Source organism: Lissotriton helveticus, chromosome 11, assembly GCF_964261635.1.
Source record: "Lissotriton helveticus chromosome 11, aLisHel1.1, whole genome shotgun sequence".
Taxonomy (NCBI): domain Eukaryota; kingdom Metazoa; phylum Chordata; class Amphibia; order Caudata; family Salamandridae; genus Lissotriton; species Lissotriton helveticus.
In genome coordinates this window covers 530245590-530265312 of record NC_136072.1, presented here as the reverse complement: position 1 = coordinate 530265312, position 19723 = coordinate 530245590, and the positions used below count along the sequence as shown (strand labels likewise).

Genomic DNA, 19723 nt, shown 5'->3' with positions numbered 1-19723 from the left:
CAGAGGCTGAAAATTAAGCAGGGGAGGAACCTGATGAATACCAAATCACGGTAAGAAAACTGGCTAAAAGATACAATAAACAACCAAGTGTTGTAGTGTTGAGACACATATTTTTCAAAAGGGCGCAAAAGATGGAGGAGGATGTTGACACTTACATAACGGTTCTAAGAAAAATGGTCGCTGAATGGGAATTTGAGAATTTTAGCGAACAGCTGGTCGTGACCAATTTATAAGTAAATGTCTTGACAAAACTATTAGACAAAAACTACTCTCTTTAGAAAACCCGTGTCTTGATGAATCCATTCGCATTGCGAAAAGCATAGAAACTTCTCAAACATCCATTAAAGAACTTGAAAGTAAAAACACTGAAATTGTCACTCCGGTACGCTTCACGAATTATAAAAAAAGAAAAGACCTTCAACAAAATAATTTTTTCAAGAGAACTGATATATGTTTTAGGTGTGGTTATCCATTTCACACAAAAAATGGTAGACCATGTCCTGCGAGAAACGCTGTATGTCGTTCCTGTGGCAAGATTGGACACTTTGACAAAGTGTGTCAGACACACAAAAAAAGCAATGTTCATGTAGGGTCTGTCAAAGACTCAAGTGACAGTGACAATGATGATACTCTTGGTGAACTAAATGACATGGTGCTTGTAGTGAACGACGGAGGTGTTAAAAGTGGAGATCCTAATGACTGTGTGGATCCATATGTTGTGATTGCCGTTGGTGACAAAAATTTGAGACTTCTAATGGACTCTGGTGCGCGCATCACAATGATTACGGAATCTCTCTTCAGAGAAAAATGGGGGGAAAGACTTCTTCAACCACCTGATCGCGAACCAGTATCCTATGAAGGACGCAAAATAGACCTCCTAGGTTATTTTAAGGATGTCATGATTTTCAAGAATAGACATATACATGGGAAGATATATGTGGCTGTGCATGGTTTGAACATATTAGGATGGTTCCATCAAGGTTTGTTTAACATGATGTTATGCCCAGGCGCTATTGAACAGGTGTTGGCGATCCGTGATCACACACATGTTGAAGACCTACTCAACAAATATCCAAAAGTATTTTCTGGTGAGTTAGGAAGAATCAAAGGGTTCAGACATAAAATAAGGTAAGAGATGATGGTGAGCCTGTGAAACATAAGATCAGAAGCATACCCTTCAGTATAAGAGAAGACCTGGAAAAATAACTTATGTCCATGCATAAAAGAGGTGTAATCGAACCCACTGAGTCCTCAGACTGGTCTTCGTCCTTAGTGGTTGCACGGAAAAAAATAATGAATTGAGAATTTGCATTAACTTACACAGCCTAAATAAGGTGATTTGGGTGGATTCGCACCCCTTACCCAACATCACAGAAATGCTGGGAGTGGTAGCAGGGGCCAAAGTTTTCTCGAAACTAGACCTGGCCTCTGCATACCACCAGATACAGCTTGATAAAGACTCACGCCATTACACTGCATTCAACACCCCTTCAGGTATGTTCCAATTCTGTCGCTTGCCGTTTGGTCTGGCTTCAGCAGATCTGGCAGCTTCTGTCTTCAAGGAGTCATGGTCAACTTACTCAAAGGCATAAACAACGTAGCGATATTTCAGGATGATGTCCTTACATTTGCAAAAGATCAATCTGAACATGACATGACCTTGGACAAGATCCTCCCCTTTTTTCAAGAGCACGGTGTGGTTCTTAAACGCGACAAGTGTGTGTTCTCAAAAGACAAGGTGGAATATTTGGGTCACACCATCTCCAGTGCAGGGGTCACACCTAAACCATGTCTTGTCCAGGCCATTTTGGATGCTTCTACTCCGAAAGACAAAGCGGGAGTAAAATCTCTGCTTGGTCTGACGGAGTTTTATGCACGTTTTATTCAGGATTTTGCCACCAAAGTATGTCCTATTTCAAGATTGTTGAAAGATAAAAAATAATTTGTGTGGGACAATGACTGCAAACAAGCATTTACTTGGCTCAAAGAACAACTAAGCACAGTCAAAGCATTGAAACTGTTTGTACCAGACGTACCATGCACGTTGACTGTGGATGCCAGTAGCTACGGATTGGGAGCAATCTTGACACAGAATGTTGGTCTTCAGGAACATACAATTGGTTTTGCATCAAGGGTACTGAGGGATGCAGAAACACATTACTCAGTCATTGAAAAAGAACTTCTAGCATGTTGGTGGGGCATTGAGAAATTCAAGAATTATCTATGGGGCAGGAAATTCACATTACAAACTGACCATAAACCTTTGGTTGCTAATTTAGGAAACACCAACAATTGCAATGTCACACCACGCATAGCTCGTCTTGCATCAAAGCTCTTACAGTTCAACTTTGAGGTAACACACATCGCCGGGGGCAAAAATGTGAGGGCTGATGCACTGTCTCGCTTGTCTCCAGCTTCTAGTGATTCCATTCTGTGTGATGAAGACATTGATTATGATGAAAAAGAGGATTGTATAATAGCTAGTATTGAGTTAAGGAATGTATGTTCAGTGGTGGAAGAAAGTTGGTATGCAGCTATGACCAAGGATGAAGTCTTGAAAGACGTAAAGAAATACATAATCCAGGGGTGGCCAAAAGAAACGAATGTGGATGTGGCCTTACAACCGTTTGTAAAAATCTGTGAAGAAATTTCTATGGAGGATGAACTAGTGTTCAGACTAGATAAGTTAATACCTCCTGAAAGCATTAGAAATACTATCCTCAAAAAAGCACACAAGGGACATTTGGGAGCCACTCTCACCAAACGCAGGGTCCGAGAATACTTTTGGTGGCCACAGATGGTTAGGGACATTGATGCTCTGGTGCAGGAGTGCACCATTTGTGCCAGCAGCGATAAGAGTCTCAGCACATCTAATCCCCCCCTCACTCCCATACCACTTCCTGAAGCTCCGTGGGAGAAACTGGGCATTGATGTTTTTGGGCCTTTCCATTCTCTGCTTCATCAGTGTAAATTTGCCATTGTAATGATGGATTATTACACAAAGTGGCCTGAAGTTAGGTTTGTATCCAGAGCTGACTCTAAGGAGATACTTGACTTTCTGAAAGAGATCTTCATGAGAGAGGGTTTACCTAAATCCATTGTTTCCGATAACGGGGTGCAATTTGTGTCATCTGACGTGGAAGAATTCCTTAAAGAATCTTCTATCACACATCTGAGAACCTCTCTTTACCATCTTCAAACCAATGGATTGGTCGAGAGGCTCAATAGGGTTATTGGAGATTGTGTCAAATGGGCCATTGAACACAACAAAGATGTACCCCCTACGGTGAGAACAGTGTTGTGGTTCTACATGACCACCCCTCATTCATCTATGGGTGTATCTCACTTTGAACTTCTTAGAGGCAGAAAACCATGTACGGAATTTAAACCTGCATGGATGTCAAAATGGTTCAAATCCAACACCACACCACAAGAACTAGACGAAAGGGTCAGATGCAAGGTTGATGTGGTCCAATGCAAGCAAAAGGAGTACTGTGATGACAGGAAGCGGGTCAATAGCAGGGAGATAGCTGTAGGTGACTGTGTGAAAATAAAGAAACAGGGTTTTGTAAAAAAAAGGTGAGTCAAAGTTCAGTAAGCTTGTTGTTGTAGACAAAGTATGTGGCAGTGCTGTTTGTGTCAATGGACGCAACTGGTGGAATTTGAACAAGGTCGTAAAAGCTAAAGATGTGGATGGTGATAAGGCATAATTCTATTGATGTATTAGATGTGTCACACAACTCTGTTTCAGGTGATTGCATTGTTCATGATTCACGTAATCCTCCTACTGCTTTAAGGAGGAGCTCAAGAGTGGTCGAAATTCCGGTCAGGTACCGGTGTTAGTTCTTTTCTTCTTCCACCTTCGGTTCTCTTCTTTTCTTGTTTCCCTCTTCTTTTCCCCTTCCTTTTCTCTTCTTCCCTTTTGTTTCTATCTCTCTTCATTGAGGAAAGGCGATATATGTAGTGGTTTCGGCCACCGCGTGCCCTGTGCGCGAGGATTCTGTTCTCCCCTGCCACGCGCTGCCCGTTGGCTCTCGAGGGAACGTGACTTATGACAGTTAGGTCGGACGGTTGGCCTGCCATTTTACGCTGTGCTGGCTTGCATGCCAGACTGTACGTGGGAACTAAATAAAGATTTAACTTAAACTCTTCTCCTGTCTGCGAGTTATTACACAATGATTTCCAATTTTGTAGGATCAAAGCTCTAGCTATTAATGAAGCATTGAACACAAATTGTTTTTGTAGCACCATTCAAGTAGTGTTAGAGATCCCAAATAAAATTACCATAGGATTGGGGTCTATGCTGCATTTGAGTTGTTGACTAATCGACTGAAATACCCTAGTCCAGTAGACTGTCAATTTCAGGCAGGAGAAACACATATTCAACCAGTCCTGTCTTGAATGATTTCATCTAGGACAATCCGATGATGTGCAGCTGAGCGGGGGTATAGTATAATTACTATTTTGAAAAAAATTACATTCTTTTATAATGTGCCTGCGAATGGCCTTGGAGGACCATTTATTATAGTCCTGCCATTGGGTTGCCTCTATGTCACAACCCGTAGTCTCCTGTATTTAGAAGAGCGTTCAGGACTAAGTAATCATATATGTGTTGCTGCAAGATATGGTACCAGTTTCCGATCCCTGCCATTTGTTTGATATCCAACGCATAGGTGATGGCTTCTGAAAGTGGAGCCGCCAGGACCCGTAAATTCTTAACTAGGCTTGAAGAAGATAGGAGAATATTAGGGTCGGGACTTCTTCTATTTTATCTTGTCTAATTTGTCCACAAGATTTCACCTCAGCTTGTAAATCTAAAATCTTTAATTTGACAGAAACCCAGTTCTTCAATGTCTGTGTATCAATTGCATCTCCTAATTCCCTACAGTGTAACAATTTAGTTTCTGGGTGTATTGCTGTGAATTGATACTCCTCTTTTAATCGATGGAGTCTATGATGGATTATGCTGGGAGTCTTATATTGGTAGCGTTTAGGGATTTTAATAAAAGATTTTAGATCTGTATTTTTTTCTAATACAATTTGATATAGATAAAAGTTAGGGCCATAATCTGGTGCTGATAATGCATGTACACACCAGTCCAAGAGAGCGTCTTGGTAACCCCAAACCCCTTTCTTCTGGTCGCAATTGCAATGTTGTTAATTTCGTCCGTGGTTTCTTCCCTCTCCTAATACATTTCCCAACTAATTGATCTATTTCAGTAAGATAAGTGGGAGGAATTTTGAACATTTGTGGAAACAAAAATAAATAATGGAACTACCATCATTTTTATCAATGCCACTTCCAATTATAGTTAAAGGTAAATTATGCCAACTATTGAGGATCTTGGTAACTCAATTAAATGTTAAGTATGAAGGGTTGTGTAAAATCATTTGAGACCCAAATACCTATATAACTAATAGGATTATGCAGTTTTGTAGTTGTTTGGACTATTTAGATTAGCAACTATTACCTTGGTGACCTCATCACCAGCATTCTAGAGAATCTGGAGGTTTCCAAGACAGATGATAAATGCAACTTAGTTACTTTGAGTAAAGGATCTTATCTCCACTGTAAGTGAACTTTCAAAATGTGTTACACTAATCTGGACTGTGACCTTTGTTCTGACTGGACAGTATGAATGAATAAATGAATGAATATTAAATGTGTAGATCGCGAACTTAGCCCAAGGACGTTATGGCACTGAATGCAAAACATCAGGAAGCGCTGGAAGAGAGAACATGCTCAAACTGAAGAATCTAGAAAAAGCTAGTTCTTAATGTTTTACGAAAAAGCAAAAGGGAGAACTGATTAGAAAATTCTTCTGGAAGGGAATTCCACAATTAGGGCGCAGCTGTGTAGAAGGCTCTGCCACCCCATTTAACCTTCTTAAACCTGGGAAAAGTGAGTAGGTTTTTATCCGAGGACCGGACCGATCTGACAGGAGCATAATGATGGACAATCAACTTGATGCCCTCTGAGCCAGAGTCATAAAAGGCTTCATGAGTCAGGCATAGGATCCTAAAAATAATCCTACGGTCCATCGGGAGCCAGTGCAAAAGCTTGATCAAGGCCGTGACTGAATGATGTCTAGGAAGGTTCAATACCAGCCTGGCCGTGCCATTCTGCACCATCTGCAGCCAATGAATAAGGCCTTTATTAATGTCCAATAAATTGCAATAGTCCAGTCTGGACATTACTAAAGCAATGACGGCCTGCTTGCGTGCTTCACAATATCAAGGTTACACCTTCCTTTTCACCCTTCACTGACAACGTTTGCATCAGCAGACAGTTAGATCACGTGCATGCCCAGGACTGAAATTATTGAGATGCCTTCCCCCGGGACTCTTGTTATACATATTTTCTGCTTTATTTTCCTTCTAGAAATATTCCCCCTGAAGAAGAGCTGCGGCTCGGAATGTATTGAGGTTTCGTTCAAAATTGTGAAGTGATTACATATTACCAATATTGTATTTGCATCGCTCCTACCTGATAAAGTCATCTAAGGAATTATGCATCATATGACGTAATATGATTAATACTATTGGTTGAATTAAAACCAAATACAAATTGAATCACCAACAACGTTTTATTGACTTCATAGACACTTAGCAATTAATTTTGCCTTAAGGCGTGCTTGAGTCATTATACTTACACGAGTAAGGTTTCCGGAGTTTTAAGATTTGCACCTCACAGGTCAGGAGGTGATCACCTCGAGCACCCTAACCAGATGAACTGAGAATAATTTTCATTATTTACATTGAAAAATAAGGAGTGCAGAGGTTTTCATTTCTTTTTTCCAAGTTGCTTCTGTCCGCACCGCACTGCACCCACAAAGGAATCATGTCATATACTGACATTGCAAATTTGACAGGCAACAGGCCGATACATTTGAATTTTCTACTGAGGATGCAAACCGAATTCATTCTCTTATCCAAGAGCCTGAATGCATCTCATCCAGCACAGGATCAGTGCAATCCAATATCTGACAGCTTCTGTACGCAGCCAAAAGAGAAATTAATCAGAGGTTGCACGCAAGCACCCTCATCAGATACCACAAAGTCCAGAGAATTCCCAGGGGGTTACGCACTCCACTGAAATCTACCCTCTGTAAAAACAACTCACGATTCACCGAAAAATGGTATGGAATTTTAAACAAATGTTCCCTTGACTTGATCCTTTTAATAGTCGAGGAACTTTCCAAAATGCTTACGGCACTTGAAAACGAAATGACCCAACTAAAGCAAGAACTAAGCAGCAAGTTGACATCTGAAGAGTGGAACAAAACATTGGAAGACATTAACCTCAATTAGACAGATACACGAAGGAAATCAATGAAAGAAAATTAAGAAAGTTCAAAAGAGACACAGTGGACTACAAACTCGGCGAACTCTATAATTGGGCCGAGATCTACGCCGCCAGAAGACAACAACGATCCCATTACAATAGATCAACAGAAAGCAAAACCTCTTCATCAGATGATTCATCTCGCACTGGTCCCCCACTGGACACACAGCGCCAGACTCCTCGACAAACGGACAGCCAACCCACCACTTCTTCCTCCACACACTCGACAACAGCTACCTCGTCTTTTTTAGGCACCGACCAAATCAGCGATCCAGGAGGCACACAGTTCAAAAGACACTCAACAACCAGTGGCAAAATCGACAAGGAGTCACAAAACTTAGTCATCAATATTTCCAAAACAAACATCAGCGCTGTTCAAACCAAAGTATCACAAAAGTATATTTCGTTCGTCCCTACCTATCATTCAAATTAATTGGACACCCAAGTTTGTTTCTACAAATTTATGAGATCTCTTAGACTTAAGCACTTTTTTCACAACATATGTGAACCACAAACTCGAGAAGACACCAGCACTCTTATGGACATAAGACCTAAAAGTTCTTTTCTTGTACCAGTAAGTCACAAGATTCTTGATACTTTCGAAGTTTTGGTTCAAAAGGACCTACACACCATTTTCCAAAATCACCAACACCTTAAATCCAATTTATCTAAGCATGAACGACAAGCCTTAGCACAGTTGGCAGCCAACGACGACATCACAATTTGCAAGGCTGACAAGGGTGGCGCTCTCGTCATCCTCGATACCAGCTATTATAAAGACAGCGTTACCGCTCATTTACACGACATTACACTATACATGGAAATTAATTCTGACCCTACCAAGGAATTCAAAGACGTTCTTCAAACTCTTATTGACCGGGCTGTACTTTTGGGAACCTTCTCAGAACGTGACAAAACCTTTCTGCTTAAAGATCATCCTCAACTTCCATATCTTTATGTGGTCCCAAAAATCCATAAACACGCCTTAAGACCCCCATTCAGACCAATTGTGAGTACTCGTAACTCCATTCACAAGCCGATTGGCACTTACATCGACAAACATTTACACGCCAGTGTCACAAGCATGCCCAGTTACATTCAAGATACTACAGATTTTCTTATGAAAATCAGTAACATCGGGATAGATCTCAATCAATCAGTTTTCCTCTGCACTATTGATGTTAAGTCATTATATACATCCATTCCTCACAATCTTGGATTACAAGCCATGGAATCTTCCCTGTTGAACACACAAAAACCACTAGATCTACAAGTTTTCCTTATGCAACTAATGCAATTTACTCTGCATCACAGCTATTTCAAATGCTCAGATACATTTTTCACTCAACTTTCGGGAGTAGCCATGGGTAATTGCGCCGCCCAGGCGTATGCTAATTTGTTCATGCACCAATATGAAACAGATCACATTCTGATGAACCCAGATTGGCAAGAACATCTACAAGTTTATTACCGATACATTGAAGACATTTTCCTATTGTGGACTGGTTCAGAAATAGAGCTGACCGCAGCCATTGGCCACCTCAACCAAGTCAATGAAAGAATTCAATTTACTTATACCATCAGTCCATCACGAATATCTTTTTTAGATGTTGACATTAGAATTGTAGATCACAGGGGGGCGCTAGGTGGTGCTGGACCAGCATGGCCGCCATCGTGTAGAGCTCTCGCCGGGCCGGGAGGTCTAAGCAACACAATCCTCTTCCTGCCTACCAAAATTGCTTAACAACTTATACCCAAGTCTCACGGAAGACAGCTGCTGCCGTGGGGCGAGTTTCAGCTCGATAGCTGCAGCGGACGTCGAGATATTCGACTGTGATTTTGTAGCGGACTGAGGGCGTGGAGTGAGCGGAGCCGCAGAATCGGACCCCGCCCGTACGCAAGACCGGTGCGCACTAGGCCGGGTGCGCGGAGGGATACTAGTGCTGTGGAGGGCCCTGCGGGAAGCGACTACCGACCGGAACTGGCGCCGACTGCTGCGATCTTGTGGTGATTTCGACTGCCGCTACAACGCTAGCGAGGTGAGGAGGGGACAACTCGGGCGGACACGCCGCAGCACTGGGAGTAACAGAGGCGATACCGCCATCTATGACAGCACTGCCTTGGTGGGCCTTGCATTGGGACTGAGGCCTGTGATGCCGCCGTGAAGGGGCTAGCTTGCGGAGACGAGAGAGGCCCGAAACTGGTTGGGAAATACCCACCCCCCCTGTGTCAGGTACGCTCCACAGGATCCGGATGTCGAATATACGGCCCATCTCGAAACGTCACAAACACTCTGATAATTTATCAACAGAGGATTTGAGCCATTAGGTGAGGGGAAATGTAAAATAATAAACAGGGAAGGGAAGGAAGGGGACAGCTGGGAAAGGGATGTACCTGAAACGACAGAACATACAGGGGTAAGATCACCATTCGTGCAACACCGTAATATCTAAAGCACTTTGTAATAGACTATATACCTGTGGGGAAAAGGCAGGACTTTGCTATAGGTTTTCTCTGTTCCCCCTCTAGATCGATAAGCTCGAGACCTATATGGAACATACATCGGTTAACATCAATCTTGAAACAACCACTGACACACATGAACCAGGCAGGATGCCTCCTCTCATACCTGAAACATAGTCTAAGCCTGCACAATAAGGGATTCCGGGTGGGAGTTACCACCATGAAAGAATAATAGGACTGAGAGGGAACAGTGTAGCAGTAAGAGTGCAAACATTCAGGACACGGTAATGCGTGGGAAGCAAGAACCACTGCACTCCGCTCCATCTGGTACAGTACTCCCAAAACACAAAGTAGTCCTCAGGTACCAAACAATGGTAGAGATCAACAAAAAATGACAGAAGGCTGTTTAATAGTAAGCAGAAAGGCTACACCATAACAGCACAACCTCCTTTTGACGTGACTATGGTTTCTCACGGTAACGCGTAGCTGCGACCGCCACCGCGCACCGCGAGTAAAGGGAATCAAATGGTCCAATACAAAGAACAACAACAAGCGCTTGTTCTGGCTACGCGGAGCTGCGACCGCCACCGCGCACCACCTACTCACAGTAGTCGAGAAACAAGTTTGGCCATCACAATATACAAAGAGAAGAAGAAGACACGGCAGCGTGTGGCGCCCTACCACTCCGCTCCGCTCTTCTGCAAAATCCAAAAACAAAGGCAAGTGCGCGGCAGTTCCTTCACTGCGCGCTCCGGAAAACGGCAACGCGTGGGGAGCCCCACAGCGCTCCGCTCAATGACGTATTAAGAGGGGCAAGGGGGCCGCTCCTACCTGATGCAGAATTCACCACGGCAGCCGTCCAAAACGAGCCTCATGCGAAGCAGCAAGACGCGACCTCCCTTCTCCTGCTCGAGATCTGGACTCAGAATAACACGCAACAGGAAGCGTGTCACACAGACTGAAGTAGCCTCCGCCGAGGCCTCTGGGAAATGTAGTCTTTCCTGCCCAGAAAGGAAGGCAGTCAATTTCCACCGCGTAGCGCTGTAATGCAGGCGCTTAGACGGGCTCTGACACCCTGGGTCGACCCTGCTTGCAATAGACTACACGAGGGCGCGGGCGGAGCTCCAGTACCGCGGCGCGATGGGCAAGACCGAACCGCGCCAATAGAAGCTGCCATTTGACACCCGCAAAACCCCGGGCACGGCCTCGCAGAACCAGGGGTCTGAGGACCCGCCAGACGACAGCTGGAAAACCCTCCTGGTGAGCATGCAGCAGAGCCTCACATCCATAGACTCAAAGATTGACTCTATGAATACTCGCCTGGATAATGTAGTGGCAAAATTGGACGGGCACGAGGACCGCCGCAAAGGAGTGGAGCAGAGGGTGTCCGATCTGGAGGATGGGGCTACTACCGGCAAACAACACATGGCACAAATGGACAAACTTATAAAAATAATAGCGGAAAAGAATGAGGAGTTGGAATCCCGCTCTCGGAGGAATAACGTGCGTATGTTGGGCCTGGCGGAATCCACCAACACAGGCCGCCTGGAGGATTATATGGAACGTCTATTGACTGAGTTGTTTGGGCGGGAGGCCTTCTAAGCGCAACTGGTCATTGAGCGTGCGCACCGCTCTTTGGCGCCAAAACTTCCCCCGGGTGCGGCACTGCGACCGATCATCATGAAATTCCTCAACTATAGAGACCGCGATACCCTCTTAAGACTAGCAAGAGAGAAAGGAGACGTGAAATTTGAAAACACTACACTATCGTTTTACCCTGACTTTACCCAGATGGTGCAAGACGCCCGACGCAAGTTTCTGGGGGTTAAGAAACAGCTCCAATCCCGCAATATACAATATGCTATGTTGTATCCCGCGAGACTGCGCATCCACCATCGTGGCCGACAGCACATCTTCCTGACGCCTCGACAAACGGAGGATTTCCTGAAAAATTATAGGAGATCAGCCTCCAGAGAAGCAGCGGAGAGGCGGCGATCGCGCTCTCACTCTCCATTGTCGGACCCCTCCTGAACTTATAGAAACTTAGGGCCGGAGGGCCCCATGGCGGCGCGAGGCTGTTAAGTGTACTGGTGATGTATGACATTGATTTCTTGCTTACGTGGGCACATGGCAACTCCTGGCCGCCCGCCTCCGTCCCGCTGAACCGACCCCTGAGAACCAGGTGGCCGTAGGCGGGTGAAATAGGAGGGGTGAGGCAGAACTGGCGAGGGCTCCTAGCGACCCCCACTGAGGGCATTACCCCACTTTTGGTTCTGTGGTTACTTTTTGTAGGCATTTGTTGTTTTTGTTCTCTCCTTTTTCTCCCTCCTAATGGTACAAGATAGGAGTGCGTCACTGTTGGAGGTCGAAGTAGTTGAAAGGGGCGGGAGGGACGTTATTCTCTGGCAGGTTGGGGCAGCCAGTGTGGGTGGATGGGGGAGGGGGGGGCGACATGGGATTCAGTTTGTGCTGTGTTGAGGCATTGACTAGAGCTGTTCAACTAGGCAGAAGTTGCAGTGCTCTTTATGTGAAACTTGGACTGTGGTACCACCTACATAATGGAGATGCTGGGTTAGCACAATGACAAGCAAGCAAGAGGAGCAGCCGAATGACGCTCCAGGAATGACTGTTACATCTTGGAATGTACGTGGGCGTAACGATCCTCGAAAGAGGCGGCAAGTGCTAGGTTACTTAGATAGACACCACACCAACATCGCTTTCCTACAGGAAACGCACCTAGCAAAAGGCTCCACCCCCAAATTTGCATCCAAATGGGCCTCACATAGCTGCTACGCCTCCTATTCGTCCTACTCCAGGGGGGGTAGCTATCCTGATTAAAAAGGGGGTCCGCTTTCTGGAAAGAGGGAGGGAGGAGGATGCGGATGGGATGTATTGTCTACTGTGTTGATCCCTGCAAACTCACGATATAGCACTGGTGAATTACTATGGGCCCAATGTAGACGACCCACACTACCTACATTTGCTTAATGGCAAACTGAGAACACTAGGGTGCAGGTACTTGATATGGGGAGGGGACTTTAACACTGTTGTGCATCCGACATGGGACAGAGTACGCGCTGCCCCGGCATACCACACCAATTCTCAACGCGCCCTACAGGGCCTGGTGGAGGACGAGGGGTTAATAGACACCTGGAGGTACCTGCATCAGACTCAAGGAGAAGGCACGCACCACTCCTCCATTCACAACACGTGGGCCAGGTTGGATTATGTGTTCTTGGCGAAAGGCATGGCACACTGGGTTAACAAAGCAACACATCTGTCTCGAACACTTTCTGATCACTCCCCAGTGAACATCTCTTTCGAGTACCCATAGATACCGCACCATACATTGGCTGGAGGCTGAACCCCTCGCATTTACAAGACGCTGCGTTTCAATCTGAATTAGAGCAGGAAATGAAAGATTTTTTCCCTAGGAACACTGGCTCTGTAGACAGCCTCACGACTGTCTGGGAGGCCTTCAAAGTGACAGTGAGGGGATGGTGCATAGCCAAGGGAGGAGGCATACTGAGGGCACTGCGTGGGACCCTGACCGGCTTGGAGACTGAATTGAAAGCACTAGAAAGGGAGGCTAGTACGGCGGCTGACCCTTCCCCCATTCAGGCGCGCATTCGGGAGAAGGTGTCAGAATACACTGAGGAGGCTGATAGGGAATGTAAATTCCTGGAGAAACCAGGTGAAGCCAGGTGAAGCCAGGAGATATGGGGAGGGGGATAGGCCGGGGCGCTCACTGCCTGGGGCGGTTTAGGCTCAACTGTACTTCCATTGTATTAATGCCTGGATGATTTGTACGTTCCTGGAATCTAACTCGCAGTACCCACTGCGACTACCGAGTGTTATGTATCTAGCCTAATGTTCTCTGCTGACACAGTTCTATGTTCTCGTTTCACTCTCTTCTATAGCTCTGACTTGCCTCACACGTTTGTAGCATGAAGTAATCAATGCACTGTACTGTAGGGCACTGGCCCAGGGGGGAGGGGGGTTAATAATGTCGGGGTCTGTTCTGTTATTTTGATACTTTGCACATTTTAAGAGGAATGCGCTAATTCATGGAAGAAAAGATCTGCTGACGATTTGCTATAAGATGTGATTGTTTATTGTATCACCTGAAAATAACATAAATAAAGTTTTTTTTTTTTAAAAGAATTGTAGATCACAAGTTGGAGACCTCAATTTACACCAAGCTTACGGACCGAAACAATTATCTGCATTTTACAAGTTTCCACCAAATGAGCTTGAAGAAACACTTACCCTATTCTCAACTTCTGAAAGCTAAAAGAATAGCATCCACTGAGGAATCTTTCAAAGCAGATATTTCTAAGATCATAAACAAATGTATTCAAAGAGGTTATCCCAGCAGTATTATTAAAACAGCGGAAGAAAGAGTGCAAACCAAAGATGGCACACAACTTCTAACCAGAAAAATCCGAACAGATGCCACTGAGACACGCTATGTATTTGTCTCGAAATACTCCATCCAAAGCACCAAAATCAAGCAATCTATCACTAAACACTGGCAGCTGCTGCAATTAGAACATGATTTTAATAACATCTATCAGAGTCAACCCATCTTCCCTTACCAACGATCAAAAAACATTCAACAAATGCTGAAACCACGCAACATCATCCATACTACAAATAAAGGCACAGTTCCGTGCCACAACTGTGGCAATTGCAACAGTATCATAACTGGCACCACGTTATTGCACCCCACACAAGGAACTCCTATCCACCTTCAGGTGAACGCCACGTGTGACACCACTAATGTTGTGTATCTACTCAAATGCCTGTGCAGCCTACCATATGTAGGTAAAACTGAGCGGAAAATTAAGGTTCAACTCACTGAACATCGCACTAACATCCGGATGAAAAATCTAAAATCATGCGTAGCAGCACACTACGTCAAACATGCCCATAATGTCAGCCAAATTCGGTTCTTGATATTGGAGGTTGTCAAGTTAATTGAAGGCAGAGACCATAAAAAAATTATTTTACAGCGTGAACTGTATTGGATGCATAAGCTGAACTCTTTACACCCGATGAGTCTCAATGAGAGACTAGAATTTAGTAGTTTCCTTTAACATACTGGACTTGTAACGTGTCACCCTGTTCTGATTTCCCTCTGTCCCTACAACATCTGTTTTTGCACATCTCACCAGTCATTCCCACTTTTCACTTTTCACTTATTCACCCCACCCTCCCCCCGGCAATAAAACAAGCCTTTCGTGTGGAAGGGAGAAAAACATGCGCAATTGGACTCTGCATTACCAGGTCCATGTATTAGTAGTTCCCATTCAGGGGGGTGGGGTGAAAGGGACTTGTAATTTCTGTTATTATACTGGGAGGTATTTGCCAGTATTGTAAGCTCGGTCCTGGTATCTCCTTTCGGACAGAACTGTGAACTCCATTCGAGGCCCTGTGAGTCCAGAACAGTGCTACTAATATATAGTACGTACCAACAAACGCCTTAAGACGCATCATCTACTACAGGTCAAGACTTCTTCAACAATTTGAGCATGTTTCAATGTTACGATGTGAATTTTCCGAAGGAATAAAAAGCACAGAAAGGGAGTGGAGTGCCTAGGAGATCTAATGCAATACAGGGAGCTGCTTTTTGGAGATACTAAAATGGCATGAACTCTCTTAAAGCTGCATTTATCTCCCTGGAAAACGTACAGTTAGTCAATTCAGGTAAACACCCTGTGTTGGTAATATAATTGCACAAAGGTGCTCCCCTGCAGGTCTGGGGAATGAAATCCAACAATCTCTTGAACACAAAATATGAACAATTCCAGCACTTGAAATATTTTCAGTATGCTATGAAACCTCCGAAACTACGTTATAATTAATGCAGCAGAGAATAACCCCCATAATGAAGCTAAGAGAAGACTCCATGAATCACAAAAACAACTGAAAGAAATTTCCCATATCTGGCTTTATGAAACAGTAATATTACGTACCTTCAACAACATATATTACGTCGCCTAGATTCAGCTTTGGTGAAGCTAGCATTTCCGATTTATTCATGGTTAAATAAATAAGCGACTTCCTTAGCAGTCCTTTGTTTTAAAATCCTCTACCACCCTCTATTGGTCACAGGCCATTTGAATTTAATGAAGCTAACATTTCAAAGTACAAATGAGGAAATGATGCCTAAAACCGTAGAACGAGCAACTTTCCGGATAATGCAGGCTGGGACCTGAGGTTTAGATGTCATAGTTCGGGACACTTGTGATACATTTATAAAAAAGGACAATGGTGTGGAGCAGTTTTGTTTGATGTTGAAAGACTGTTTTTCCAAATCCACACTAACGTCAGAAACGATTTGTCCTTTTATGCCGGGAATAAATAGCATATTGTTGTTGTAACGTGGCATGTGGAAAGCGTAATATGTACTGATAACTTGCCCATTAGATGCCAATATCTGTCTGCATTGTTAGTTTCTCATGTGGTGTGCCCAGCGATAGTGTTTCAGTGTACATCTGCACAGGGCACAAGTCCTAAACAAACCTCAATCTCTTATCTTTGGGGCCATAAAGATAAGAAACCTTTCACGGCAGAAGGAAAGCAGGCGAGGCCGTCCAAGTGGGATGGCCGAAAAAGCCTAAAGTGTACGTCATAAAGAGCTCTTTTCCAATGGCTGGCCACGGTTTAGCATAAATGGTGACGCCGGCCAATAGAAAAGAGGGGCAGGGCTTAAAGCCCTTTACTGAAACTCCTCTACATCATTAAATCTCGCCAAGCGAGCTACGCATGTGCGCAGCAAGGCTAGCCGAGACCTAAAAAGGGATAGTAATTATGGTCAATGTTTAGAATGGAGCATTTGGTTGAAGCAAGAACTCTTGGGTTTTTGGATCTAAAGGGCAAGCTGTGGTCTATTTTTGAAAGCCTTCTGTCACCAGCTTTGGTGCCTCACCTCTTATTTATTCATTTGTGTTTTTGTTTTGCAGCTCAAGTACCTAAAGCAGGCTCTCAATACCATAGATAGCTACTACCCAACAGTCAAACGGAAAAAGGTAAGAGCTTGTTCCTACCACATGACTGCATCGTGATGAAAAACCAGACCCTACCAAGTAAATTACTCACAAATATGTGTTTGTACCATCCCTTCATTACATCACAATCACAAGAATGTCCCCACCACCTCATTGCTTCAGAATTATGAGCATGTCATTAACATGCCACGTCACTGACAAGGAAACCTCTGCAACTTCCGCCTCAAATAAAATCCTTTCTTGCTGGAACGTGTAGAAAACAGTGTGAGTGAATTGTAAGCTGCCTGCTGTTGTCTAATGAAGCTCAGTCTTGCTTGTGAAATTAGGTTGTTTACTTCACTACACAATTGTTCTCATGCAGATGGCGGAAACCTTAGTGTGTGACATGACATCAGTCTTTGCCAATGGTCATTTTCATGGATAATACTGAAGGTATACGACAGTCATTGTTTTAATACAACAACAAAAAAATTGGACACTGTTCCAAAGATAGGGTCCAGAGATTGACCCATATGTCTTATAAGTAAGACTAAAGGAAAAGGGGGAATCCTAAGTTGGACTCCACCCCAGCAGTCATTTCACAGCAGCCATTGTCTGCCGGAGCGTCATCCCATGCATTGCGCAGCATGGGCCCACCTCGGAGCCAGCATGGCGGAAGATGCTTATGTTCTGGAGGTTGGTAACCGAAGCCAAGGCAAGCAAGATCCCGTCCCTGTAAGATGTCAGCGCAGTTGGGCACCCGATATGTCACAGATACTCCTGACAGTTAGTTATGGTCAGGAGCAGTACAACTGGCAGCCCTGACATACATTGTGGGTATTAACATTTTATCTTAGATTCACGTACACACTCACGTGCACTCTACTACTTTCTGCACATATCTGGTCCTGATGAAGCGCCAACGACCCAAGCGGCGACAGAGGCGCGAAACATGTTGACCTTTCTTTTGACATCGAGGCACAATGTGACCTTGGGGACCATACTCTAAACCTGAGTTTTTATTGTGGCAGGAGGGTTACTAAATCAATATAACCCCCAGTCATTTTTAATTCACTTTGCACAACATTCTAGTTACCCTCACTAAGGATCCATCCCACACACCCTCACGCACCATCCGGCATGCCTTAAAAGATCTCAGAAAAAGTGACCCTTGGGGGGGCCCGTTGGGAAATGCAGCGCCGGCCCGACGAGGAGCATAGCCCGATGATGAAGCATGATACCCCTCGGGGTGTGTGAGAGCAACAAGAGGCAAGACATGTGCTTTCCACCTTGTGGTGGGTCCGTCCAAATTAGGACTCCCCCTTTTCCTTTAGTCTTACTTATAAGACATATGGTTCAATCTCTGGACCCTATCTTTGGAACAGTGTCCAATTTTTTGTTGTTGTAATGTAACCTCTGGGAGCATGGACACTGGACCATTAACTGGCTCCTTGGTCCCCCCCTTCTTCCCCCTCTTTTTGATGAAGTCATTGTTTTGAAACTTTTTGTGGCTTGGAATGAGAACATTCTGGTTCGGAATGTATACTGTCTGACTGGCAAGTTAATTATTTCGATTTGGGCAATTGGGAAGTACTGCTAATCTGATATGTAGTTACTTGAAATTGGAGTCATTTTGTTGTGCTTGGCATTAGCTCAGGGGTTCATGTTATTGCACTTTAATGCTGTTCTTTCCTAAAGGAGTGATCCAGAACATGTCTTGGGTCATTGATCCTCCTGGCCCATGCCCTAAGATGCACCAAGGTAATTCTTTAACTATGATATCAATGCCTTGCATCCTGTTATTGATGCTCACCTAGCTCAAGTCCAAGAGAAACCTCTAACTTGTCTGTCACTTTATTTTTGGGCGTGTAAACTTGCTGGAAAATTGAGTGACTCAATTTGACAACACAAGTAATGACACAGTCCTTTGTGGGTGATTTTGAGGAATTCTCTTTCTCTATATGCAAACTATCTGGGAAAAGAGAATTGTTTGTCTACTACAATGTTCTCGGCAAGCACCATAGTCCTACTGGTAACAGCCTGGTTGGCTCCTTAATTATTCGATCATTCAATATGTGGTAATAAATACATATGAAAAAGATTTCCTTTCAAACAGCCAGCACCTTTAGAGACGTACTAAATAGATCCATCTCTCCTAGCCCTTGAGTGTTCATGCTCAACATTCTTCTGTCCAAGTACATTTGCCTCCATATATCATGTGTTTTTTTTTTCTTTTAAATAACTCCAAATAATCATACTGTCTCTTCAATCTGTCATTTTGGTACTATTGGGGAAACTGTGTTGTCTCAGAAACACAACACGCAAATAATGGAATTTGGGGCACATGCAGCCATTTTACGATCGCAAACAGTGCGAATCGCAAAAATCGTCCGTTTGCACTCACAAAATGGCCTTTTCAGATGTATGTACTTTTTGGGAGATTCGCAATTAAGGAAATCACAATTTTTTGTAATTCCCTTAATTGAGAATGCAGTTAGGGAATCGCAAATTGCGATTCCCTAAATGCGATGCATCAGGCATTCGCAAATTGCGTTTACGCAATTTGGAATCGCAAATTACCATTAACTTCAAGTTGATGGTAATTTGCAATTCCTTTAAAAAATGCAAAAAAATGCATTTTTCAAAGTGCATTGTGGTGCATACACGTGTGTGCACCACATGTGCATACTTACATGTTTTTGGGGGTGCATCAGGGTGGCCTTTTGGCCTCCTTGCTGCCTTAAAAGTGGATGCACAGTTTGTGAGTACCTATTTGGTACTCGCAAATTGCTAATGCAAACCCATTTGTTCCTATCGGCCTTTAGGCCCATAGGAATGAGTGGTAAGACATTCCTTGATAGCGATTCACAATTTGCGATTCGCTATTAACCCCTCCCATGCTGATGACGGAACCGCTCCGTCA

At 44.1% G+C, this 19723-nt stretch overlaps 1 protein-coding gene across 3 annotated transcripts in view; it reads left to right on the top strand.

Annotated features, from left to right (window-relative positions):
* The window catches only part of LOC144790632 (uncharacterized), a 490677-nt gene that overhangs the window by 163716 nt on the left and 307238 nt on the right, over positions 1–19723 (top strand). For all 3 annotated transcript variants that reach the window (XM_078665360.1, XM_078665361.1, XM_078665362.1), the window contains exon 7: positions 16777–16842. In XM_078665360.1, the coding sequence (XP_078521486.1) occupies positions 16777–16842 (66 nt within the window). The remainder of the gene's footprint in view (positions 1–16776; positions 16843–19723) is intronic.